The sequence below is a fragment of the Oncorhynchus mykiss genome, chromosome 15 (genome assembly GCF_013265735.2).
Source record: "Oncorhynchus mykiss isolate Arlee chromosome 15, USDA_OmykA_1.1, whole genome shotgun sequence".
In the NCBI taxonomy this organism is placed as follows: domain Eukaryota; kingdom Metazoa; phylum Chordata; class Actinopteri; order Salmoniformes; family Salmonidae; genus Oncorhynchus; species Oncorhynchus mykiss.
In genome coordinates this window covers 21,205,455-21,232,565 of record NC_048579.1, presented here as the reverse complement: position 1 = coordinate 21,232,565, position 27,111 = coordinate 21,205,455, and the positions used below count along the sequence as shown (strand labels likewise).

Sequence of the window (27,111 nt, the reverse complement as noted above, 5' to 3'; positions counted from 1 at the left end):
GCCTTTAAACAGCTTGGAAAGTTCCAGAAAATTATGTCATGGCTTTAGAAGCTTCTGATTGGCTTATTGACATAATTTTGAGTCAATTGGCGGTGTACCTGTGGATGTATTTCAAGGCCTACCTTCAAACTCAGTGCCTCTTTGCTTGACATCATGAGAAAAACAAAAGAAATCAGCCAAGACCTCTGAAAAAGAAATTGTAGACCTCCACAAGTATGGTTAATCCTTGGGAGAAATTCTCAAATGCCTGAAGGTACCACGTTCATCTGTACAAACAATAGTACACAAGTATAAACACCATGGGACCACGCAGCCGTCATACCGCTCAGGAAGGAGATGCTTTCTGTCTCCTAGAGATGAATGTACTTTGGTGAGAAAAGTGCAAATCAATCCCAGAACAACAGCAAAGAACCTTCTGAAGATGCTGGAGGAAATGGGTACAAAAGTATCCATAGGTAAACGAGTCCTATATCGACATAACCTGAAAGGCCGCTCAGCAAGGAAGAAGCCACTACTACGGGTTGCAGCTGCACATGGGGACAAAGATGGTCTTTTCTGGAGAAATATCCTCTAGTCTGATGAAACAAAAATAGAACTGTTTGGCCAAAATGACCATTGTTATGTTTGGAGGAAAAATCAAATCAAATTTATTTATATAGCCCTTCGTACATCAGCTGATATCTCAAAGTGCTGTACAGAAACCCAGCCTAAAACACCAAACAGCAAGCAATGCAGGTGTAGAAGCACGGGGGAGGCTTGCAAGCCGAAGAACACCATCTCAACCATGAAGCACGGGGGTGGCAGCATCATGTTGTGGGGGTGCTTTGCTGCAGGAGGGACTGGTGCACTTCAAAAAATAGATGGCATCATGAGGCAGGAAAATTATGTGGACATGTTGAAGCAACATCTCAAGACATCAGTCAGGAAGTTAAAGCTTGATTGCAAATGAGTCTTCCAAATGGACAATGACCCCAAGCATACTTCCAAAGTTGTGGCAAAATGGCTTAAGGACAACAAAGTCAAGGTATTGGAGTGGCCATCACAATGCCCTGACATCAATCCTATAGACAATTTGTGGGCAGAAATGAAATAGCGTGTGAGAGCAAGGAGGCCTTCAAACCTGACTCAGTTACACCAGCTCTGTCAGGAGGAATGGGCCAAAATTCACCCAACCTATTGTGGGAAGCTTGTGGAAGGCAACTTGAAATGTTTGACCCAAGTTAAAGAATTTAAAGGCAATGCTACCAAATACTAATTGAGTGTATGTAATATTCTGACCCACTGGGAATGTGATGAAAGAAATAAAAGCTGAAATAAATCATTCTCTCGACTATTATTCTGACATTTCTAAAATAAAGTGGTGATCCTAACTGACCTAAGACAGGGATTTTTACTAGGATTAAATGTCAAGAATTGTGAAAAACTGAGTTTAAATGTATTTGGCTAAGGTGTATGTAAACGTCCGACTGTATGTGTATGTCGGTCTGCCTCTCTTCGTGTTGGCTTGTATGTGTGGCATTTGTGGAAGTCCATTGTGCACACTAGAGGGTGTTAGGGTTGGGCAGTTTCCAGTATTTCCGTGAGTGCACACAAGGGGGCACTATTTCTTTCCAAACGGTAAAAAAAAAATTCTAACAAAGTACTAGCGAATTACCGTAGCAGACGCTAGCTAAATGGTAACAAACGCAAGTGAACATAAACAAATTGCAAGGATAGACACCCCAGCTCAGAAAGTTGTTCAACTATCTAAAAAAAAGTTTGCTGCATGCACAAAACAAATATTAGACTGCAGGGATCTTGATCTAAGAGGGGATTGATGGTCTCTGCTGTAACCAAGAAGCTTGATCACCACTTGCTAACTTGCCACTTAGCTGGAGCCCTGAGCTGGAGAGAATGTATTTGTCACATCTTAGGTAGTTCAACTTTTTAGTTAAAATATATTTAGCTGGCAAACAGTAATAAAGTTAAAAGTATAACTTGATCACCTCCCTTGCGCTGCACAACACTGGATTGTCCCATCACGAAAGCTCCTGTTTGCTCCTTGCCCTCTTTATAAAAAAATATACCATGTAACTGGCTCAATCAGCTACTTTGGGGAACTGCTTCACAATGAGAAAAAAATGCAACAGGCGAAAAATTATTCAATCTGCTTTATCTATTAAACTAGTCCACAAGTTCACTGCAGGTATTTCTTTAACAACTATTTCCCCCCCCCCCCCAAAAAAAATGTCTATACATTGCATTTTGTTACGTCACAGCCCTGTTCTAAAATGTATTTAATAGTTTTTCTCCCCCTCATTAATCTGCATACAAGCAAAACAAAAACAGTTTTTTAGAAATGTTTGCAAATGTATTACAACTAAAAAACAGATCACCTTTACATAAATATTCAGACTCTTTACTCAGTACTTTGTTGAAACACTTGTGGCAGCGATTACAGCCTTGAGTCTTCTTGGGTATGACGCTTTAAGCTTGGCACAGCTGTGTTTGGGGAGTTTCTCCAATTCTTCTCTGCAGATCCGCTCAAGCTCTGTCCGCTTAGATAGGGAGCTTCACTGCACAGCTATTTACAGTTCTCTCCAGAGATTTATCGGGTTCAAGTCCGGGCTCTGGCTGGACCTCTCAAGGACATTCAGATACTTGTCCCAAAGCTACTCCTGTGTTGTCTCAGCTGTGTGCTTAGGGTCGTTGTCCTGTTTGAAGGTGAACTTTCGCCCATCTGAGGTCCTGAGCGCTCTGGAGCAGGTGATATGTGGTACCTGGTTTCCTCCAGACATGACGCTTGGCATTCAGGCCAAAGAGCTCAATCTTTGTTTCATCAGACCAGAGAATCTTGTTTCTCATGGTCTGGAGACTCCTTTAGGTGCCTTTTGGTAAACTCCAAGTGGGCTGTCATATGCATTTTACTGAGGAGTGGCTTCCGTCTGGCCACTCTACCATAAAGGCCTGATCGGTGGAGTGCTGCACAGATGGTTGTCCTTCTGGAAGTTTCTCCCATCTCCACAGAGGAACTCTGGAGCTCTGTCAGAGTGACCATCGGGTTCTTGATCACCTTCCTGACCAAGTCCCTTCTCCCCTGATTGCTCAGTTTGGCCTGGGCGGCCAGCTCTAGTTAGAGTCTTGGTGGTTCCAAACTCCTGGGGACCTTAAATTCCCCAGAACACAATCCTTTCCCTGAGCTCAACAAACAATTCCTTTGACCTCATGGTTTGGTTTTTGCTCTGACTTGCACTGTCAACTGTGGGACCTTAAATAGACAGGTGTGTGCCTTTCCACAGGTGGACTCCAAGTTGTAGAAACATCTCAAGGATGATCAATGTAAACAGGATGCACCTGAGGTCAATTTTGAGTCTCGTAGCAAAGAATCTGGATACTTATGTAAATAAGGCATTTCTGTTTTCTATTTTTAATACATTTTCAAAAATAAAAAAAAACCTGTTTACCCGTTGTCATTATGGGGTATTGTGGAAGAGTATTAAAAAAAATATATACATTTTTAGAATAAGGCTGTATGTAACGTAACAAAATGGAAAAGGTGTGGGGGGGGGGGGGGGTGTTGACAGTATTGAAAATTATACCGTGGGTATTTCAGAATACCTCTCTATACGGTATACCGCCCAAGAGTTGAGTGTTGCCACAAATCCTTAAATGCCAATGCCATCTGTCAACCCCAGCCCGTCCCCTCACCCCACTTGTCTCCTCCACATAGTGTCATCCCAGTGCCACCTCCCCTTGCCAGTATACCCAGTGGCAGCCAGCCCCTACCCCTCCTCCATATCTCATGCCCAGTTCAGTTGATGAGGTCTGGGTTTTGGCTGAGGGATTATGGGCTTAGAGCAGCGAGGGGACCCCCTTTGGGGCTCATCACCCAATCCGACCCCCAACTCCGCTCCTGTGTAGAGAATCTTCACACGGGGCACCTATATAACTTTTGTACTAATGCCCTCTCTTGTCCACTGAGGGGGGCTAAAGCTAGAGCTGTGTCTGCCTCCCTCCGCTCACTGGGTATAGCCCCTGCTGGGAATACCCTGCACTCCATTAGACCTAGAGCTGTGTCTGCCTCCCTCCGCTCACTGGGTATAGCCCCTGCTGGGAATACCCTGCACTCCATTAGACCTAGAGCTGAGCTATGTCTGCCTCTCTCCGCTCACTGGGTATAGCCCCTGCTGGGAATACCCTGCACTCCATTAGACCTAGAGCTGTGTCTGCCTCCCTCCGCTCACTGGGTATAGCCCCTGCTGGGAATACCCTGCACTCCATTAGACCTAGAGCTGTGCTATGTCTGCCTCCCTCCGCTCACTGGGTATAGCCCCTGCTGGGAATACCCTGCATTCCATTAGACCTAGAGCTGTGTCTGCCTCCCTCCGCTCACTGGGTATAGCCCCTGCTGGAAATACCCTGCACTCCATTAGACCTAGAGCTGTGTCTGCCTCCCTCCGCTCACTGGGTATAGCCCCTGCTGGGAATACCCTGCACTCCATTAGACCTAGAGCTGAGCTATGTCTGCCTCCCTCCGCTCACTGGGTATAGCCCCTGCTGGGAATACCCTGCACTCCATTAGACCTAGAGCTGTGTCTGCCTCCCTCCGCTCACTGGGTATAGCCCCTGCTGGGAATACCCTGCACTCCATTAGACCTAGAGCTGTGTCTGCCTCCCTCCGCTCACTGGGTATAGCCCCTGCTGGGAATACCCTGCACTCCGTTAGACCTCAGATGGTATAGAATACTGTATGTCATCATGTTGTGGCTATTGTCACATAGCATTCCCATAACATCCCAGGGGCCACATGGCTATAGCACAGCTGAGGCCCAGTGTTATGCTACTACACAGTAGGTTAGGGGTCGGCAACAGGCGGCTCGTGGGCCAAAACTGTCCCGCAAGTGTATTTTTTGCCCCCCCAAGTGTTTTGGGAATTAATCAAATAAATAAAACATTTAAAAAATATATGTGAGATGTGATCATGTCTCAATGTATGAAATTACTGTTATTTTCAAATACAATCTCTTTTTAGTCTTAGTTGTGGGCAATTTGTAGTGTGCATATTATTATAATTATGTTCTGGCACGCCGATCGGCCCACAGGCTAGTTGCCTACCCCTGCAGTAGGTGGTTCCACTAGTATGCTTGTGTAGGAATAGCATGTAGCTGTGTGTGTGTGTGTGTGTGTGTGTGTGTGCGTGTGCGTGTGACTAAAGGCACGCAGCACAGTCTGGTACTGAATAAGTTATAAGCTGCAGACCGATTGGAAGCCTGAGGCTGAAAGATAAACTTCACAACGCTGCCTGTGGAGAATTGACTCCAAACTCCAGAGCTTGTCTGTGTAGAGAATGAGTCATTTAGAACTCGATATGGGGAAACTCATTTGATCAGTACAATATCTGAATGCATCTTGCGTTCATGTTTACCCCTGGAAGACTCCCCTGCTGGTGAAGGGGGGGAAAGTGACCTGCTATGACTCACCAACCATCTCTTGTCAGAGACACTCATGGGAAGAATAACAACTGCCGCGATCATTAACAAACAAAACGTCCTCTGCTACAAAAGTCATGAGGTATTTATGTATGACAACTAAGTCAGGGTTATGTTGAGTGTCTCATGTTTCCCCATGTGTGAACATTAGCATAGCACGCTAGCTAAGCGTGTCTGCACTGAACAGAGTTGTGAGGATAAGGGCTGGGAACCTGGTGGAGTAGAAGTGCTGCAGTGACCTTATACATGCCGAACAGCACCATCGTGCTGCAGTGACCTTATATGTGCCGAACAGCACCGTCGTGCTACATTAGTCATGGAGTCAGTCACACCCCTGGAGACCTGCAACCTGTGGGCTCTGGGGATACGGTGCCACGCCCTGGTTCGGTACTTGGAGAGAACCACGACGGCTACCAAGACAATCTGTTGCTGTTCATCACAGGAACAGCTTCAACAGCTCCCCAGAGCATTGAGGGAGCGGCTCTAAGTGCTCCTGCATTGTCTCTCGTCTCTGCTCTAACATACTAGGTCCGTTTCTGTCATGTGGTGCTTGGTTAATGTAAAATATGAAAATTTGATAAAGAGATGCTCCATTTGGAGTTTCAGTATTCAAAAGGCCAGAGAGACAACTGGGGCAAAGTGGCCCAGCCTTACTGGCTAATCACTTCCTGTAAAACCCTTCGTCCTCCATTGCTCCCTCCTTCCATTCCTCCTCTCCTCAGAACCGGCACGGCTTACCCGTGCAGCTTGGCAGCGTGGGGCTCTACAATTTAATTAGCTAGACTGAACAGTCCATATTAATCACAACACGATTTACCTTAAATCTAATGTCAAAATGTTGTATCCACCTAAGCAGAATACCCAAAAGTAATTATTTACAATGACAGGGCCCTAAACAATACCAACTGTAGTAATGCTTTTTACCTTTCTGTTAAAAATAGTCATAAATTGCTGAGTTGTATTCCCTTTTGAGGACACCAGTTCAAGTACACAGTACAGACACTGTATCATAAAAATATGAAAATATAGAAAATCCTATAGGATTTCTTTCCTATTTAACAAAAGTAAATATTCTAAATATAGTAACAATCAAATGCTAATTGACTTACTATAATATTTTACCTTGTTTATCACTGTGAAATAAAAATCATTATACTTCGTGACAGTAGAAAATTGGCACTGTTTCATATAACTGACGACAGAGCATTTTCAGCCCAGCGTCCTCTGAGCGGCGCAGAGACATTCAAATGCCTGTCGACTCGTTACAACTTCAGCTTTACGCACCAAATCGTTTGGTATTGTTTCATGTTGAGAGCTCTGAATCCATATAAGAACACCACAGCAAGATGACTGTTTTTGCTCCAATCGCTAGTCGTATTGTAGGTGGAGCTGCAGGATTCACAGGCAGACGAAATGTATCCTTTGTCTGGATAGGCCAGAAAATGTGGCATGTCGCGCCTTATTCAAATGAGGTGTCAGAAGCGGGACAACCAGAGCCTTCACAGAGTGCACAGCAATTGATGTTGCACCGTTCAGAGCACTCTGTACACAAACATTTCAATGCCTATACTGTACTATAAAACTGTGTGGTCTGTGCCTGTTTCTGTATACTTGACCAAATTGCTGTGTTTTTGTTTGTATTTGCTGAGTTCAATCACCTACTCACTACGAAGGTAACACAGCTTTCTCCTCCTCCTAAAATGTCATTCAGTACACCAGCATGTCACTAGGGTAGCACGGAGTCAGCAGCCAAAAAGCCACAGTATTACCAGTCCCTCAGTGGGACTATTCATTCACACAGGGGTTACTGAGGCAACGGGCCAATGAGGATGCATGAGTGATTTGACACCTATGTTGCATTTTGAGTGTTCAGTGGCAAAATTTGAAATTGCAGCTCGTACACTACCAAAGTTCAGTTATATTGAATGGACCATCAATAAGCGTCTACAGCTGTAAAGATGTACAAAATATCTGTTACTACTCTCATTTCTTAGACTGCATTGTTGAACTTGGTTTTGTTTTCAAAGTAAGTGAGCCCTTTGAAGTTCACGCTTTTGTCTAGATGAGAGAGGGAGAGCGACTGTATGCATGCTTTAAACTCTCTTCCCTCTTCACACACGAGGTGCCCTGGGCGATGGCTGGCCAGACGAGGCTTGCATTCCCACCGACCTGCCATTCACCCAAAGCGTCTCCACAGTGATCAGTCGCCATGCCAGCCACCTGGCGGCCAGCCCCGAGGACCGCCCTGACTCTGGCTGGCCCCTCCGAGAGGCCTCGGCGGTGGGGGAGGAGAGGGAAAGCAACGAAGGAAACGACCGCAAACAACAGCAGAAGAAGAAGAAGAAAAGGAGGCCCCGGGATGATGTGTACGACCTGGTAGAGAACAGGGACCACCCGGAGGCTCAGGCTGAAAACACACCCCTGTCAGAGGGCCACCACAGAGTCTCCCCCCGCAAGGACAGGGACAGGATGGATGGAGGCTGGGAGCGCGAAGAGCCAGGGAGAAGTGGAGGCAGGGGAAAGAGGGGCAAGAGCAGGAAGAAGCTTCCAGAAGAGTGGGGAGTCACAGCTGAGCCCTTCGTGCCCTCTTCTGCCTCCTCTGCCAATGACCTCCCTGAAGGGGTGTTAGACCAACTAGTGCCCCCCATCACCCATTCCCAGCCCCTGGAGAACCCCTACTCCAACAAGGGGCTGAGTCCTGCCAGTGAGGAGTTCTACGGGGGCCTCTTCCCTCCATCTCTCACCCAGGACCTGCTCTCTCTCACAGCTCCCACCTCCCCTCCACCGGCCTTGGGCTGTGAGCTCCTGCCTACCGCCCCTGTCTCCATGCCCACCAGTCAGGGAGACTTCTCGCCCAAGAACACCTTCCCTATGGCCTCATGTCCAGGAGACCCATTCACTGCTAGCTACCAAGACCTGCTAATGGATACAGAGAACGCTAGCATGGGCAATGCCAAAGAGGCTTTCTCCACAACCTTTCCCCTAGATTCCCCAGTTCATGAGTCGGGTGTCAAGGTGGTGTTTGATCATGACACCCCCATGCACGATGTCCATATGAAAAATGCCTTAAGTTTAAGCCTCACCCGCCAACCAGATCGTGGCCTGCCCCCATTGGAGAAGTTCAGTGAGCTCACAGCGACCGCTCCCCCTTTCTCCCCCTCCGACAGCTCCTGGCTCATCAATGACTCCAACTTCAACAACGACTCCTTTGAGTTCAGTGACATCACTCCAGGGCGCCCACTACCGCTTGGCCTAGCCTTCGACACACCCAGCCCAGCCCCCCTCCGCTCCCCCAAAACCATACCCGAATATCACCCCAGGGAGGGCAAATCCCCATCACAGAATATACCCACGAAGTCCCCCTCCTCCTCTTCCACCAAAAGCCCCACCTCCCCGGGGTCTGGTCTGAACCCCGCTGCCAAGCCCTTCTTCCCCAGCTTTGCCGAACTCACGGAGCCCCTGGTGGTGGTGGCCCCCATGTCTGAAGGTTTGTTGCAGTGGCATGTGCTCTCCACTAGGGGGATTGGAAGATTAGAGGAGTAGCCCCGTACCTTGCATGGGCATGTGGCGCCAAGACTGGGCTGGGACCGACTCAATAGCCCAGTCTAGACAGCCTGACTGACTAACATACAGGTTCCCCGAAAATATACACTGTCCGAGGGGCTTGGCTTTTTGGGGGGGGGGTTTCCTCTCACCCACAAGGCACTGCTGCGTCTGGGCAGTGCTGGAGTGTTCTCATTAACCCTATGGTGTGCTACTAACCACCACACACAGCGTCACCAGTTTCCCCGGGCACTTTGTTTCATAACTAGACCTCTCTTCCTTCCTGCTGTATCCAGGTGTCTCTGATAACAGTCTAGTGTGTGTCTACTGGACCTCCGTGATTTGTCTTTGTCTCCTCTGTGTTGAATTAACATTGGTTTCCTTGTCTTCTTCTCTTTAGCTAGCATTTCCTCCAGAGAGGAACCTCTAAACAGTTCTCTGGATGTTTTGTCCAAACCTCTGCAGTGCATGACCGCTCTCTAACCAAAGCATGCCTGAATGAATGTACCCTCCAATCAGATTCTCATTGTCTCCTTCTCTCTTTCCATGTCCTGCCTCTACGACGGCCGCCCCAACAGGTGAGTCAGAAATCTCCTTGATCTTTTTGGGGAATATATTGTGGGAAATAGGGATCAAAATTTTCCTTCTAATCTACCAAGTTTCAATAACGGGAATAATTCATATTAATCCTGAGAGGCCCAGGAAATATCGCAAAATCAGAAGTTCCCATTTAAAGCGTTTAGAACCAAGATATGGTCATTATGCCAGGGTTCAAATTTGTGACTGTCCAAAGAGTCACAATGACAGCTCAAAGAGGCACACATTATTTTATAAGCTATACTGTAGAGGTTTCCTCTAGGGTTTATTAACTTCATTCGGGTCGCGTGTGCAGTCCGTGTCAATAATGCGTGTGCTTTGAATGCACGGCGACTTTGTGTGAAGGAAATATTCTCGAGGCTTCTAAAGGCTTCCATGCAACAACCTGTTTGGATAATGTGCAATTACATTTTTTGCTAATCTGCTGCTGCGCACGTTATGTATTTTGTGAAATTGCATCAGTGCCACATTGGGGAAACATTTAGCAATTTCCCAGGTCTTGTCATCATTTTTGGGGGGGGAAATGTGAAGTGTTCCTGGGACAGTCCCGGGATCCCGGTTGCCCATCTTAATCCCTAGTGGGAAATAAATTGTGGGAAAGTCTTGCGTTGCAATGCACCACAGTGAAGCAATCTCTTTGAGACAGGGTGAGACGTTGCTGAACAAAAAGTGTCTTGGGGCTGAATCCAAGCAGCTGGGGACACTGGGACAGGAGAGTGGAATATAGAACAGAACTGAGAGAGAGGTTGTGTTAGGAGACGGGCACACTTGTTTGAGAGCTCCAGATGTTGGCTAGCACCCCTTGGGTCTCCCCTGGTGCTCTGTGTGCTCTCTCCGAAGGCCAGGAGGGCTGAGTGAAGGTCAGCCGAACCCCCCTGTAGAGTCGCCTACATAAGCTGCCATGTTCAGGCCGAGCGAACCCCACTGGCACCTTGACTCTCACTGAGCTGAGAGGGGCGAGCGCCTCAAACCCCCTCTAACCCCTCCCTCCCAGGCAACTCGCCCAGAATGCACTGCAGCCAGAAGAGTATTGTACAATAAGAGACCACATTCAGCACACTCTCTACTCTCGCTGCTGTTTCACAGTATTTCTCCCATTTCCCCCTTACATAATAAAGATACTGGGATATACACACCTCTTCCGTTCTAGTGCAGTCATCTGGGGACGATGACTGACTCTTTAACACAGTCGTTGCTCAAAGGAGCAAGTGGTAAACGAGCGTCACAGTCAGTTTTTTTTTTATCACAGCTTTATTTTAAGCCATGTGTACTGAATGTGCCCCTCAAGATACAGCTGCCACAGCCAATTAGATGCCGCCTTCACCATCGGGCAGCTTTAAGTGAGCGCACAATGCCCAAACTACACACATTTCTATATATTTATTCACTTTGGCAATCTGGGTTCCTCTGTAATGAAGAGTTATGACAGTCGCCAACTCCCTCGGATTCACTTTGGAGAAATAGTCCGCCGAGTAGCGTGTGAAGTATTTGTTTATTTATGAGCGCCCCGGCGAGATGCCAGTATATAAATAGACTATGTTGACACGCAGCGTTAAAGCGCAGCTCAGCAGGCACCACTCTGATTAATTGAAGAAGCGGACGAGTAGATACAGTTTACCGTTTCATCCCGCATCACTTCCTGTCCGTGGCTTCCTCGTCAGTGCGGTGCAGCCAAAGATTCGTTCTAATGAGACGTGAGCCCGTTATTCACCTGTGGCGATAGATAGAGAAAGTGAAGTGTATAAAAATGGCTTTATTTGGTCTGGCACCTTGAGTCAGCCATCGCAGCAGGGCCCATTGTTCATCTAAAAGTGTATGGCTTTTAACAGTTGCAATCTGTTCCTTGAGATGAATAGCCTGATGTGTGGGTGGGTGGGTTTTGGGAGAGGCACAGCTGCCTCTGTTGCCCCTCTGTAATTTGCTCTCTTTGTCAGTGTTCAAGGGGTGGAGCTGTGTCACTGGGGGTGCTATTTAGGCCTCGTAGGAGACAGGAGATAAGGCTGCTGTGTCCCAGCCCATCCTTCACCCAGCATGCTCTTTCCTGGGGATGAAGGACAAGATTAGCCCAACAGCTGTGTGTGTGTGTGTGTGTGTGTGTGTGTGTGTGTGTGTGTGTGTGTGTGTGTGTGTGTGTGTGTGTGTGTGTGTGTGTGTGTGTGTGTTCTGTTTCTCATGTTTTTTTCAGTGTGTGAAGTTCAGTAGACAATTCTTGTTGTTACCCATACGAGTGGAAAAGTGCACCGTTAGCTCAGGGCAAAATCCTTTGACAGCTCAGCCACTGCCACTCAGTATCTGTGTGTGTTTGTGGGACAAGGGGTCATTCATGTGCTTTTCATTTGGACACAGGCCAGAGATTAAGCACCTCTCAGCTTCAGTGAAGATTCTTTTTAAACAGCATTTTAGTATATCTCCAAGGGCTCAACACAAACTAGTATTGGATTTCCTCTACACATATGATAGCATTTCAGAGTGTTATCATGTCGACTTGGTCTTGGTGGGGTGTGTGTGTGTGGTGTTAGATAAAGTTAGTCTGGCCTTGCTCCCCCTCATTACTGGTCTGTTGGTGTATTTATAGACCAACCAATACGGGGCATATCCTTGCCCTCACTAAGCCTCTCTACCATTCACAACCCCCCTGTGACCCAATGTAATATTGATGGGATTTGTGTGGTTTAGATAAGTTGAGCATTCCTGGCCTTTTGCGGTGAGGCAGTCAGACTGTTAACTTGCCTCTGTGAATGACAACACCCCTTGGCCATTTGGGGGTCAGTGGGAGGAGTACAACGCCTTAACAGAGGTGCCAACGTGCCACCGATGTGCCCCCACAGTGTCCCCATGTCACTGTGACTGCACACAGCAACAAAACGAGTCATTGGTGTTATTTTAGGGCCACGGCCTAGAACAACGAAGCTTCATAAATATTCCAGCCACCTATTTCTATCTATGGTGTTTTTCACTGTTCCTGGGGGGCGGATTTCTTTAATAGGCCGTTGACGGATGGGATCCCAGAAGGGACAAGACTACAGTATTAGCAGTACTGTGTATTAGCAGTACTGTGTATTAGCAGTGCTGTGTATTAGCAGTACTGTGTATTAGCAGTACTGTGAATTGATGGGTTGTGGCGTGAAGGGGGTAACCTATGTGATTTCACCATTGTGAAAGCCAGGACTCCCACGGGTGCTGTTTTAGAAAAGGATTATTATCAGGTAGTGGGGGCTATCTCTGTAAAGGAGTGTTACAGTCCGAGCCAGTGGGGTTTGGATGGATTTTGTTCTATCTCGGTCGTATCCCTATGAGAATATGCCGGAAGCCAGACCGCAACATGACACTTCTGTTATCACTGATGGGAAGAACACATTGGATCAGAGGGGCGAGGGCGATACGGAATAGTTGTGTAGCAATACCACGATCTCTATTCTGTAACACACGTTCTGATTCTCAAAAAATATATATATAATACTCCATCCGTTTGGCTTTAAATGCCTTAGTATCTTAATTTCCTTAGTTGTAAAGGCAGCAACAGGTTTTCCTTTGAAACCACCCCGTTATAACAGTGCCACGGTCGGGTTGGTGCCATCCACTGCTCTCTGTTGCGTCAGCCACTCTAGAACAGCTGTAATTCCATTGTAAGTGCTATTTGATTTCCAGTTACGCTGCGTCACATCACTGTCATTCGCTTGCGTATAACCATCAATCAAGAAGCCAGTCATCCGACCTATAAGGTGTGTGGGGTTTCTGTGTCGCTTCCATTCCATTCTTCTCCACCAATAATAGGGAGAGCGTGGCTATTCTTCGAAGTACCATGTTTTCATTGGAGAAGATTTTTATCTGAGACCGCGGTCTCCTTCACAGATGAGCCCTGATGGGCATTTGAACGTGGAGTCATCCGTGACAGTGTTGATCGCGATTTTTGCCACCAGTCCTGTCCCCTTGATGTGGTGAGACAGAAGCACCCAGGTGTGGGCTCAGGGCATGTGGATTTATACAGTGAGCTCCAGAAGTATTGGCACAGTGACAAATGTTTTGGTTCTGTACTCTGTGTTTGGTTCTGTAGGAATAGGATATGTTTCTGAACACTTTTACATTAATGTGGATGCTACCATCATTACAGATAATCAGGAATGAATCGTGAATAACGATAAATATTGCCCCCCCCCCCCCCAAGAAAAAATGCCAACCTTCCCTGTTATTGTAATGGTGAGAAGGTAGCATGTCTTGGGGGTACGGAGCCAAAACAACACAAAATGTGTCACTGTCCCAATACTTTTGGAGCTCACTGTAAATAAATCTTCTGACACAGCCCCCTTGGGGACAGACAAACCTATCCACAGCAGAGCTGCTTTGCTGTCCACTGGCCCTCAGCAACATTGCAAAGTACAGAGCGGAAAGAGTTAAAGGATTTGATTCCTCTGCTGTTCCTCTGAGAGTGATTGTGTGTGTGTGTGTGTGGGGGGGGGGGGGGGGGGGGGGGGTCTGTCTGGGTGATGTCTTTTTGATCTAAAGGGAACAGTGCGACAGACAGTTGTTTGTTCATGTGAACGAGACGATGTGTGTGAACAGTGAAAATCCTTGTGGGCTTACATTGCCTTACTAATGCTTCAGAAAGCTACACGAAAAGGTGTTTATGATTTGAAGACTACTAGAGACATGGCAGACTTGAATTAAATGGAGTGTAAAATGTTGTAGAAATGTTGCACAAATGTGAATGTTGTGAAAAGGGTAGGAAAGGTCAGATTGTTGATTTGATTTTTCCAGTGGTAGACAGTTATAGATGTGCCTTTGGGGAGGGTGGGGTCTGGCTAGTTGCCATCGTAACTGAGGAGCAGTTAATGTTGCCATGGGGATGGCAACTGATGCTGAGAACGTAGGCTGAGGCTAAAATATCTTTATCAGTGACGCACACACAGCAACAGTCATGTACACACACACACACACACACACACACACACACACCAACCACACAGTAACATGACACTCACAAACAGATCGCATGTACAGTTGAAGTCGGAAGTTTACATACACCTTAGCCAAATACATTTAAACTCAGTTTTTCACAATTCCTGACATTTAATCCCAGTAAAAATCCCGGTCTTAGTTCATTTAGGATCACCACTTTATTTTAAGAATGTGAAATGTCAGAATAATAGTAGAGAATTATTTATTTCAGATTTAATTTCTTTCATCACATTCCCAGTGGGTCAGAAGTTTACATACGCTCAATTAGTATTTGGTAGCATGGCTTTAAATTGATTAACTTGGGTCAAACGTTTTGGGTAGCCTTCCACAAGCTTCCCACAATAAGTTGGGTGAATTTTGTCCCATTCCTCCTGACAGAGCTGGTGTAACTGAGTCGGCTTTTTCAGTTCTGCCCACAAATGTTCTATAGGATTGAGGTCAGGGCTTTGTGATGGCCACTCCAATATCTTGACTTTGTTGTCCTTACGCCATTTTGCCACAACTTTGGATGTATGCTTGGGGTCAGACCCATTTGTGACCAAGCTTATACTTCCTGACTGACGTCTTGAGATGTGTCTTCGATATATCCACATAATTTCCCTTCCTCATGATGCCATCTATTTTGTGAAGTGCACCAGTCCCTCCTGCAGCAAAGCACCCCCACATGATGACGCTGCCACCCTCGTGCTCCATGGTTGGGATGGTGTTCTTCGGCTTGCAAGCCTCCCCATTTTTCATCCAAACATGACAATAGTCATTATGGCCAAATAGTTTTATTTTTGTTTCATCAGACCAGAGAACATTTCTCCAATAAGTACGATCTTTGTTCCCATGTGCAGTTGCAAACCAGAGTCTGGCTTTTTTATGGCGGTTTTGGAGCAGTGGCTTCTTCCTTGCTGAGTGGCCTTTCAGGTTATGTCGATATAGGACTAATTTTACTGTGGATATAGATACTTTTGTACCTGTTTCCATCAAGATCTTCAAAAGGTCTTTTGCCGCTGTTCTGGGATTGATTTGCACTTTTTGCACCAAAGTACGTTCATCTCTAGGAGACAGAATGCATCTCCTTCCTGAGCGGTATGACGACTGCTTGGTCCCATGGTGTTTATACTGGCGTACTATTGTTTGTACAGATGAACGTGGTACCTTCAGGCATTTGGAAATTGCTCCCAAGGATGAACCAGACTTGTGGAGGTCTACAATTGTTTTCTGAGGTCTTGGCTGATTTCTTTAGATTTTCCCATGATGTCAAGCAAAGAGGCACTGAGTTTGAAGGTAGGCCTTGAAATGCATCCACAGGTACACCTCCAATTGACTCAAATGATGTCAATTTGCCTGTCATGTATGTAAACTTCTGACCCACTGGGAATTGTGATACAGTGAGTTATAAGTGAAATAATCTGTCTGTAAACAATGGTTGGAAAAATTACTTGTGTCATGCACAAATTAGATGTCCTAACCGATTTGCCAAAACTATAGTTTGTTAACAATACATTTGTGGAGTGGTTAAAAAACTAGTTTTAATGACTCCAACCTAACTGTATGTAAACTTCCGACTTCAACTGTATGTTTAAATACAATTTCCTTTTTTCTCATGCAACCTCATTAGTGTGAAACTGATCATGTACAGATCTACCGCTTCTTAGACTTGTTTTCAATGCTTATGATAGATCTATAACTCACATTTCTATGTGAATTTGGTCGGGTCGCCCAAAAAGTTTTTTAAAAACGCTGCTTTAATTATACAAAACATGTTAATGAAGCAGCCCTGGGCTTGTTTCTGTTTCTATAATGGGCTCTGGAATCGGGTGATTTCTAAAACCGGTGGGCGGCTGCCTGCATGTGGAAGGAGGAAGGGAGCAGTCTGCTGTCAAAGAATAATATAATATTCCTGGCAGAGCAGAGCAGCATAGCAGAGGGACTGTTCCACCTCCCCTTCCACTCACTCCCCTGACACAGCTGGCATAATCCATAATCCAGACTTGACATGATGGAATTCAAATGAAATGTCTACATTGTAGCATCCAAACCTGGGGCTGACTGTTTGATTTACAGCAGACATGCTAGGATTATTTTTAGATTCCATAAACTGGAATAATCCAACAGTGTTTTACTCTGAGCTGTGCTGGTACCAATTTCTTCTCATTGCAAGAAATTGCTGGTTCCCGCCCTCTCACTACAAGAATGTGTTCCTTCTCGCCCTTGTATTTGAAAGTTGATATAATGCTGGTTAAAGGAGAAGTGAGTGGACTTCCTTCCCTGGATCTCTTCTCATTGCGATGTTTCACACTTTATATATGCACCTTCTTTCTCGTCCGCTGTATTTGAATGGCGGTGGTCTTACGGTGCTGGATAAAGGAGAAATGACTGAGAAATGTCTTGTCACTTTAGAGTGAAAGGCTTGACAACCACATGCTGGCAGTACATGTCACACCAAATTGAATTCCGAATCAATCTGCTCAAAAACCTAAGCCCAAAATGCAGCCATCACTAAGATTTCATATCAATTGGACATGTCATGAATACATATATCCACTCTTAAGTCCCCCCCCCCCCCAAAAAAATACTCCCATTTGATTGAGCGTCCGTCGTTTATACAATTTAGGGAATTTGGGGAGCTGAGCTGATCTGAGCTCGTTGGGCATTAATCAGGGATCAGTTGTGTCCAGAGTGGGAACGGCTGTGAATCTGGCAGAGCGATTTGGCCACATCCATAATCAATAGCAATGGATGAGGGATCCGAGCACATCTGCTATAATAGAACTAAAATGGTGGGGCGGTTTATGGACGTATCGATTTTACCGCACAAGATGTCACATCACAGCCCTCTCGCAGCTATTTCACATTGATAGATGGTTACGCGGATCTCAGGCCAATTGTTAGTCGTCTGCAGCACTTTAATAGGGCTCTGTTGTTGTTCCAGGACAATTATAATGGCAATCTGCCCAATACATCAGGCAATAGTCAGCTTCTCATCAGAAGATAGCTATTAGATAGGTGAAAGTAATATGTCAGAGGCTAGGTGCAGCTTATGTCAGTGTTCAGAAGTAGACCCAGTTTCAACCTGTAGAATAGATTCCATTGAATACAAGGGAGTAACTACTGAAGCATCAACTCAATAAACCCTTTCAGTCATAGTGAGCAATCAAAGCACATTGTCATGTTATTTTTAACACCGTACTATTTTATGAAATATGACCTAGAATTAATTTCAATGTGAGTGAAAAAGTTTTCCTTCCCAATTGTTTTTGTATGAAGTACGTTCAAAAGCAGCGTTTCTGTGTTGGAATGGGGTGGGTATACCCCAACAACGGAATGGGGTGGGTAGACCCCAACAACGGAATGGGGTGGGTATACCCCAACAACGGAATGGGGTGGGTATACCCCAACAACGGAATGGGGTGGGTATACCCCAACAACAGAATGGGGTGGGTATACCCCAACAACGGAATGGGGTGGGTATACCCCAACAACGGAATGGGGTGGGTATACCCCAACAACGGAATGGGGTGGGTATACCCCAACAACGGAATGGGGTGGGTATACCCCAACAACGGAATGGGGTGGGTATACCCCAACAACGGAATGGGGTGGGTATACCCCAACAACGGAATGGGGTGGGTATACCCCAACAACAGAATGGGGTGGGTATACCCCAACAACGGAATGGGGTGGGTATACCCCAACAACAGAATGGGGTGGGTATACCCCAACAACGGAATGGGGTGGGTATACCCCAACAACGGAATGGGGTGGGTATACCCCAACAACGGAATGGGGTGGGTATACCCCAACAACGGAATGGGGTGGGTATACCCCAACAACGGAATGGGGTGGGTATACCCCAACAACGGAATGGGGTGGGTATACCCCAACAACGGAATGGGGTGGGTATACCCCAACAACGGAATGGGGTGGGTATACCCCAACAACGGAATGGGGTGGGTATACCCCAACAACAGAATGGGGTGGGTATACCCCAACAACGGAATGGGGTGGGTATACCCCAACAACGGAATGGGGTGGGTATACCCCAACAACGGAATGGGGTGGGTATACCCCAACAACGGAATGGGGTGGGTATACCCCAACAACAGAATGGGGTGGGTATACCCCAACAACGGAATGGGGTGGGTATACCCCAACAACGGAATGGGGTGGGTATACCCCAACAACGGAATGGGGTGGGTATACCCCAACAACGGAATGGGGTGGGTATACCCCAACAACGGAATGGGGTGGGTATACCCCAACAACGGAATGGGGTGGGTATACCCCAACAACGGAATGGGGTGGGTATACATGGGGTGGGTATACCCCAACAACGGAATGGGGTGGGTATACCCCAACAACGGAATGGGGTGGGTAGACCCCAACAACGGAATGGGGTGGGTATACCCCAACAACGGAATGGGGTGGGTATACCCCAACAACGGAATGGGGTGGGTATACCCCAACAACAGAATGGGGTGGGTATACCCCAACAACAGAATGGGGTGGGTATACCCCAACAACGGAATGGGGTGGGTAGACCCCAACAACGGAATGGGGTGGGTATACCCCAACAACGGAATGGGGTGGGTATACCCCAACAACGGAATGGGGTGGGTATACCCCAACAACGGAATGGGGTGGGTATACCCCAACAACGGAATGGGGTGGGTATGCCCCAACAACGGAATGGGGTGGGTATACCCCAACAACAGAACGGGGTGGGTATACCCCAACAACAGAACGGGGTGGGTCTGTGGCTTGGACAATAACGGCCACAGCATGTGACTTTCACACTTTTAGGTTGATCAAACCCAACCCCCCCCCCCCCCCAAGCTATTTGCAGCTGAAATGATCTGTCTGGAGGCCAGTCTATCAGCATGACACAGACATTGCTGGATTAACAGACTTGCATAGGCATTAGCAGCTGAAAGACCGTAGCAGAATGATGACTGTGATTAATTGAAAGATACCATTAACTCAAGAGCAGTGCGAGAGCAGCCCATTGGTTCGTAGATCTGCAGATAATAATATACGAAAATGCCCCCAGTTGATTTTGGCCTCTCCCTCTCCTCCTCTCACCTCTCTCTCCCCCTCCTCCTCTCACCTCTCTCCCCTTCCTCCGTTCATATATTCCCCTGGCTCCACTTGGTTGCCGTGGCAAGGATCCTGTTGCCATGGAAATGGGAGGCAGTTGCTTTTGGAGACATTTGGTAGAGGGGGCTACCAAGGAAACAATGGGTGTGTGACAGCAGGGGGAGGGGGGACTGATTTGAGCTAAAAATAGAACCACTAAAGACTCTGTCTCGCTTTCTCTCTCTTCCGCCCCACTCCTTCTCTCTCTGTCTTCTCATCTCTCCATCCACACCGTTCTTCCCTTTCTCTTTCTCTCTCTTCCGCCCCACTCCTTCTCTCTCTGTCTTCTCATCTCTCCATCCACACCGTTCTTCCCTTTCTCTTTCTCTCTCTTCCGCCCCACTCCTTCTCTCTCTGTGTCTTCTCATCTCTCCATCCACGCCGTTCTTCCCTTTCTCGTTCTCTCTCTTCCGCCCCACTCCTTCTCTCTCTGTGTCTTCTCATCTCTCCATCCACACCGTTCTTCCCTTTCTCTTTCTCTCTCTTCCGCCCCACTCCTTCTCTCTCTGTCTTCTCATCTCTCCATCCACGCCGTTCTTCCCTTTCTCGTTCTCTCTCTTCCGCCCCACTCCTTCTCTCTCTGTGTCTTCTCATCTCTCCATCCACACCGTTCTTCCCTTTCTCTTTCTCTCTCAGAGAAGTGAAGGCACTAATTTGAGCACTGACTTCTTTTTCACTTTTAGATTTAGCCTCACTGTTCAACGCTGCTGTGCCTCTCCTCAATTGTAAAGCTTACATTTGGAGTACTGCACCTCCTGAATAATTTACCTCTGAGTATGTGCTTGTTTAATGGCTTGACTGATTGGCCTATTTACATATTCTGTAGGGCACCGGGTTAAATAAAGCCCCCTTTACTCTCATCAGTGTTCTTAGTTAATGGCCACCTATCTAACCTATTTGCAGCATACTCCGTAGATAGTTCACCGATGACAGGCTCCAGTGCAAGGATGGAACATTTTTGGATGGAACGTTGCAGAAATATGTTATTCATTTGATGGATCTGAAAAATAATTCAAATTTCTTGCTGCTGTTTTTACCTCCCCGTTGCTTCCATTGTTGCTTCCATTGTTAGAAATTATTTGATTTAACTTGATTTAACTTGATTACTTGATTACTTTTATCCAAATATCCACGGCTAAATGAAGTTATGGAACAGTTTGCAACTTTCTGCTTCCTTTCTGCGTTATTATTGTTGTTTGTCTATTAGAAACGGCGCCTTAGTAGCACTGTGGGATTATGTAAAAGAGCCTCTGTGTGTGTTTGTGTGTTCGCGTGCATGTGTGTGTGTACGTCCAGCCACCCAGCCAGCCGGGCCAGGCAGAGTGAGGTCATCACTGGAGAGGGGGCGCTCTGTGTCCCTGTCCTTGAGGGGCTTGGGTGTCACTCATTTGGGATTGCGAGAGGGCTGTGATGTGACAGTGACAGAGGCCTCCAGCCTGCCTGTGAGTCGGCAGGGTCAGCATGGCCCAAATATACACATTATTATTCCACTGTGTCTGCCTAGCACTACCCTACCCTACCCTACCCTCCACTACCCTACTCTACACTACCCTTCTCTGCACTACTCTACACTACCCTACTCTACACTACCCTACTCTACACTACCCTACCCTCCACTAACCTACCCTCCACTACCCTACTCTACACTACCCTTCTCTGCACTACTCTACACTACCCTACTCTACACTACCCTACTCTACACTACCCTACTCTACACTACCCTACCCTGCACTACCCTACTCTACACTACCCTACTCTACACTACCCTTCTCTGCACTACTCTACACTACCCTACTCTACACTACCCTACTCTACACTACCCTACTCTACACTACCCTACTCTGCACTACCCTACACTACCCTACCCTGCACTACCCTACTCTACACTACCCTACTCTACCCTACTCTACACTACCCTACTCCACACTACCCTACCCTACTCTACCCTACCCTACTCTACACTACCCTACTCTAGACTACACTACCCTCCACTTCCCTAGTCCACACTACCCTACCCTACTCTACACTACCCTACTCTACCCTCCACTACCCTACTCTACACTACCCTACTCTACCCTCCACTACCCTACTCTACACTACCCTACCCTGCACTACCCTATTCTACATTACCCTACTCTGCACTACCCTACTCTTTGCTACCCTAGCCTGCACTACCCTACTCTACACTACCCTACTCTGCACTACCCTACTCTGCACTGCCCTACACTACAATACCCTACTCTGCACTACCCTACTCTACACTACCCTACCCTGCACTATCCTACTCTGCACTACCCTACTCAACACTACCCTCCCCTCCACCACCCTACTCTACACTACCCTACACTACAATACCCTACTCTACACTACAATACCCTACTCTGCACTACACTACCCCACACTACCCTTCTCTACACTACACTACACTACCAGGTTCGACTCTTGATGTACGCAGGTACAGGACACCACTACAAAATACACTAAGCAATTCTGACGTGATCATGAATGGTTGGCAATGTTGTCTAAACACATTGAAGAATCCTGCAAAGTACTATTTCTAAAAACATGTTTTGTTTTTCCACATTGCAAATCTATGGTTTGTTTCATTCACCACACATCCGTGTGTATGCGGCCACTTTTTTATAGTAGCTACTCGGCTTGTGATTAGCATCTGAAGTGATTGTGTCTGATCTGATCTGTCTCATTGTGTTTGTCCTGGCCTGGTGTCTATTGTCAGAGCTTCATACTCTGAGCTGCAGAAGCAGACTCAACTGGAGCTTATGTAACTTGGCCCCATTAGTGCTGGGGGCCTGGATGACTGGTAAAGGCGTGTGTTTCTGTGTGTTGGTGTGTGTTTCTGTGGACAATACATCTATTTTTGTTTCCGAAGCCACAGAAGCTTCACATAGACCAGAGATGTAAATTTGTCAGAGCCTGTTGCCCATCACATATTTCCCCGCATTACTAAACTCTGAGCTGAACTGTATAGAAATAAAGAAAGTTGCACACTTTTGACATGCTTGGGTCAATCTAACTAATGTTACGCAGTGCCTTCTTAAGGGTTATGCTGAGCTTAACATTAAAGAATGTTCTCTGTCTTGTCCTGTCCTGGTTCACATTGACGGTTAGTCAATCAGGAGATGAGTTTGTCTTCATGTTCATTGTAGCCAAGAGTAAACCTTCACTCTGGCTGAGACGGGTGGTAATTCCTTTTGACTACTCAGCTGACACTTAAAGCTTAGAAGGGGATGTTTTGGGGAGGGAACGGCCGTGTCCTGGGGCCTGGTGTTTGACTGTGCTCAGGAAGGAGATGCATTCTGTCTCCTAGAGATGAACATACTTTGGTGCAAAAAGTGCACTTCAATCCCAGAGCAACAGCAAAGGACCTTGTGAAGATGCTGGAGGAAACAGGTACAAAAGTATCTATATCCACAGTAAAACGAGTCCTATATCAACATAACCCGAAAGACCGCTCAGCAAGGAAGAAGCCACTGCTTAAAAACCGCCATAAAACAGCCAGACTCCACTTTGCAACTGCACATGGGGACAAAGATTGTACTTTTTGGGGAAATGTCCTCTGGTCTGATGAAACAAAAATAGAACTGTTTGGCCATAATGACCATCGTCATATTTGGAGGGGGAGGCTTGCAAGCCGAAGAACACCATCCCAACCGTGAAGCACGGGGGTGGCAGCATCATGGTGTGGGGGTGCTTTGCTACAGGAGGGACTGGTGCACTTCACAAAATAGATGGTATCATGAGGGAGGAAAATTATGTGGATATATTGAAGCAACATCTCAAGACATCAGTCAGGAAGTTAAAGCTTGGTCACAAATGGGTCTTCCAAATGGACAATGACCCCAAGCATACTTCCAAAGTTGTGGCGAAATGGCTTAAGGACAACAAAGTCAAGGTATTGGAGTGGCCATCACAATTCCTGACCTCAATCCTATAGAAAATGTGGGGGCAGAACTGAAAAAGCATGTGCGAGCAAGGAAGCCTACAAACCTGACTTAGTTACACCAGCTCTGTCAGGAGGAATGGGACAAAATTCACCCAACTTATTGTGGGAAGCTTGTGGAAGGCTACCCGAAAAGTTTGACCCAAGTTAAACAATTTAAAGGCAATGCTACCAAATACTCATTGAGTGTATGTAAACTTCTGACCCACTGGGAATGTGATGAAAGAAATAAAAGCTCAAATAAATCATTCTCTCTACTATTATTCTGACATTTCACATTCTTAAAATAAATTGGTGATAATAACTGACCTAAGACAGGGACTTTTACTAGGATTAAATATCAGGAATTGTGAAAAACTTAGTTTAAATGTATTTGGCTAAGGTGTATGCAAACGTCCGACTTCAACTGTACACATTCAACCGGGATGTGGACTGAGAATGTTTCCACTGTACTCCAGTTTAAAAATATGCCTTTAGTAATGCAGCAGAGTCTGGGTGAGACTGAAACAGAATGGACCTCATGGTGATTCAGGGTTGAGAGAGTGAAGTCAGGTCAGAGTGTGTGCCTTCTCGTTGCAGTTAAAGTCTTGAGGGCTCGCCCGTGCAGAGTTGAGGCCAGGCAAAGGCTTCACACAGACGATGTGTTTGCGTTTGTGTCAGAAGTTCATCTCTTCTTGAGCGTGGTTTTTCTCTCCACTGCTCAGCTCCGTTTTCTTTGCGTGACGAGATCAGGGATGACAGGCATCTACGGTGCTTTTGGGAGGCGGTGGTTTTCATATATCTGACATCCCTCTTTCATTACCGCTCTCCTTCCTACCCCCCCCCTTCTCTGTTTCTGTGACTGGGCTGACTGTGAGTCTGTGTTATCTTTACACACAAACAATCCCCTTCTCACACAGAGACAGATACATCCACCATCTCTCTCTCTCTCTCTCTCTCTCTCTCTCTCTCTCTCTCTCTCTCTCTCAAATTCGAAATGTTTCTCTCTCACACACATCCTGCAGAGTAAGGGTAAGCACAGTGCCTACAACAAAGTTATTAACACAATTAACAAAGGGGCCAGGCTCTAGACCTTGGCTATGCTCGACAGAGGCCTCTGCCAGGGTACACTACTGGTTGTCTGGCTCAGAGACACACAGTGTGTGAGAGCTTCAGAGAGAGGTACACAGATTGAATGTGTGAAGTGAGGTGAGGTCAAATGGAGATATGTTACCAAGAAATGGATCACTTTGCTGTGAGAGAGAGCGAGAGAGATGCCCTAGCTACAAACATGCTCCCCTAAAGCAGCTGCCCCAAAACCTCCCTCTCATCTCCCTGGGGTTGTGTGTTGCCTGGGGAGAAGGATGAGCGAGAGGGTGGGACTGGGGTAGAAAGAGAAAGCTTGGAGAGAAAGAAAAAAACTGAGAGGAGGGGGATGTACACTCCACCACAGGGGGAGGGAGTTGTGATTTGGCAGCAGCGAATGAGCAGCCACTCGAGTCACATGACCAAAAGCCATGCAAAAGGCTGTCAGTGAGTGAGAGGGAGGAGGGAGGGAGGGAGAGAACGATAGAGAAAGAGGAGCCCAGTTCACAGTGCTTCTTGGTCAATTGAGAGCGAAGAGGCACAGAGAGAGAGAGGCTACACCACACACACACACGCTCGCCTTCCTCACTGGCCCTACCGCAGCCGTGACAGACCCCACCTGTGCATCCTAACCAGAAGAAACAACATAACACACAGGGGAACGAGAACAACCGGAGGACAGAGAAACGTAGCCTGAGGAGAAAAGAGAGAGAGTGAGAAAGGAGGGAAAGCATGTCTTCTCTCTCCAACCAGCCGCCTGGCTCTCCGTTCTCAGAGTACAGTGAGCTGTGTAAGGTCCCCTCCATGGCCCCCGCCACAGCCCCCCAGGCTTGGGACTGGCAGCATGGAGACATGGGGCCTCCCAGGAGCCTCGGTGGGGCCCCGGGACTCACCGACGAGGACAAGCTGTGCTTCTTTGACCCGTCAGCCGGTGTTGGCTTGGATGCGGATCTCAAGGTACCTGGCAGGGGGGGCTGTCAGGGGTTAGGCAGCGCTGGGGAGAGCCCAGAAAGCCAAGTGTCTTCCTCCCCCTCCCCTCTGAGCTGTGGGAACAATGGGGTCCTACATCCCCCCGTACCTGGTTCCCCAGCTCGACGCATGGAGCTACCCTTACCCTCTAGCCCGCCCATACCAGCCCCAGCCAGCACCGGTGTGTGGAACCCTGGATTCTCAGAGTCCAGCCCCAAGACCCTTCCACCCCAGAATATTGCCAGCCCTAATTACTGTGTCATCGGTGTTGTCAATGACAACTACCTGGAGAGGGGCGACGAGGACAGCGCATCAGCACTAGGCGGCCTCCAAATGACAGAGGGATCCTCGGAGGAGAGCGAGGACGAGGAGGAGGAAGAGGTGGAACTTGAGCCGTGTTTCATGGGGCGTGCTAACCAGCAGCGGAAGGCTCTGCGGCGGGCCATGTCTGAATGCTCCCACCTCTCGGTACCCTCTAGCCTGGAGCTGCCCGACCATTACCCTGGAGCTGGGCTGGATGAGCTAACAACGCCCATGGGCGGTCCGCGCCGCTCCTGCCACTCCACCATGAAGCGTTCACTGACTGTTTCGGACGACCAGCTGCCCCCCACTCTGTTTGCTGCAGGCGCCACCCGCTCCGACCTGAGGCAGGACCAGGAGCCCACCCTACACTTCTCACCCTTCCCCCCAATGAGAGACTGTGGGGGCAGCTCTCCGCTCTCACCTCTAGAGGGCATCGTGGAGGGGCCCGGGGCAGACAAGAACGAGGACGTGCTGCTGCCTGTACCCCTCAGCAGCCAGGCCATCAGCGGGATGGGCACCGGCCTGGGCATTGTCACAAACCCAGGAACCGGCATTGGCACGGGTATGGGTACCAACATCTGCACAGGTATGGATACCAACCTTGGCACTGACGTTGGAGCAGACGTGGGTACCAACTCAGGCACCAGCTTTGGCGCTGGTATGGGTAGCAACCCAGACAACAGCTTTAGAGCAGGCATGGGCACCGGCTTTGGAGCTGGTATGAGTACCAACCTTGGCACTGGCTTTGGAGCAGGTATGAGTACCAACCTTGGCACTGGCTTTGGAGCAGGTATGAGTACCAACCTTGGCACCGGCTTTGGTGAAGGCATGGTTACTACCAGTCCTTTCACCAGGGTAGGTAATGGTGATGCTATCTGGCTGCTACTAGCGCTGCCCTCTGGCAATGGCCTCCTCAAATGGCCTGCATACTGCAGACAGCCCAGATTGTGTGTAGGGGGAAGATGTGGCATCACACTGTCTGATTTACAACTGAGCTGCTTCCACCAGTCTGAGGTCCCAGTCAAGTAGCGGAGAGAGAGAGAGAGAGAGTTTCTGAAGGATGGTATATTGATTGATGGCATAGTACAGTATATGCCCAGTGCAGCCTTGTGTGTGTTTTGC

General features: G+C 47.5%; 1 protein-coding gene across 9 annotated transcripts in view; it reads left to right on the top strand.

The window, feature by feature from the left end:
* The window catches only part of LOC110489787 (microtubule-associated protein 4), a 122,134-nt gene that overhangs the window by 64,161 nt on the left and 30,862 nt on the right, over positions 1 to 27,111 (top strand). For 8 of the 9 annotated variants that reach the window (XM_036944051.1, XM_036944056.1, XM_036944049.1 and 5 more), the window contains one exon: positions 7,591 to 8,955. In XM_036944051.1, coding sequence (XP_036799946.1) covers positions 7,591 to 8,955 — 1,365 coding nt within the window. Of the gene's footprint in view, positions 1 to 7,590; positions 8,956 to 25,201; positions 26,576 to 27,111 lie in introns of those variants that run through there. The other variant, XM_036944057.1, reaches the window with a different exon arrangement.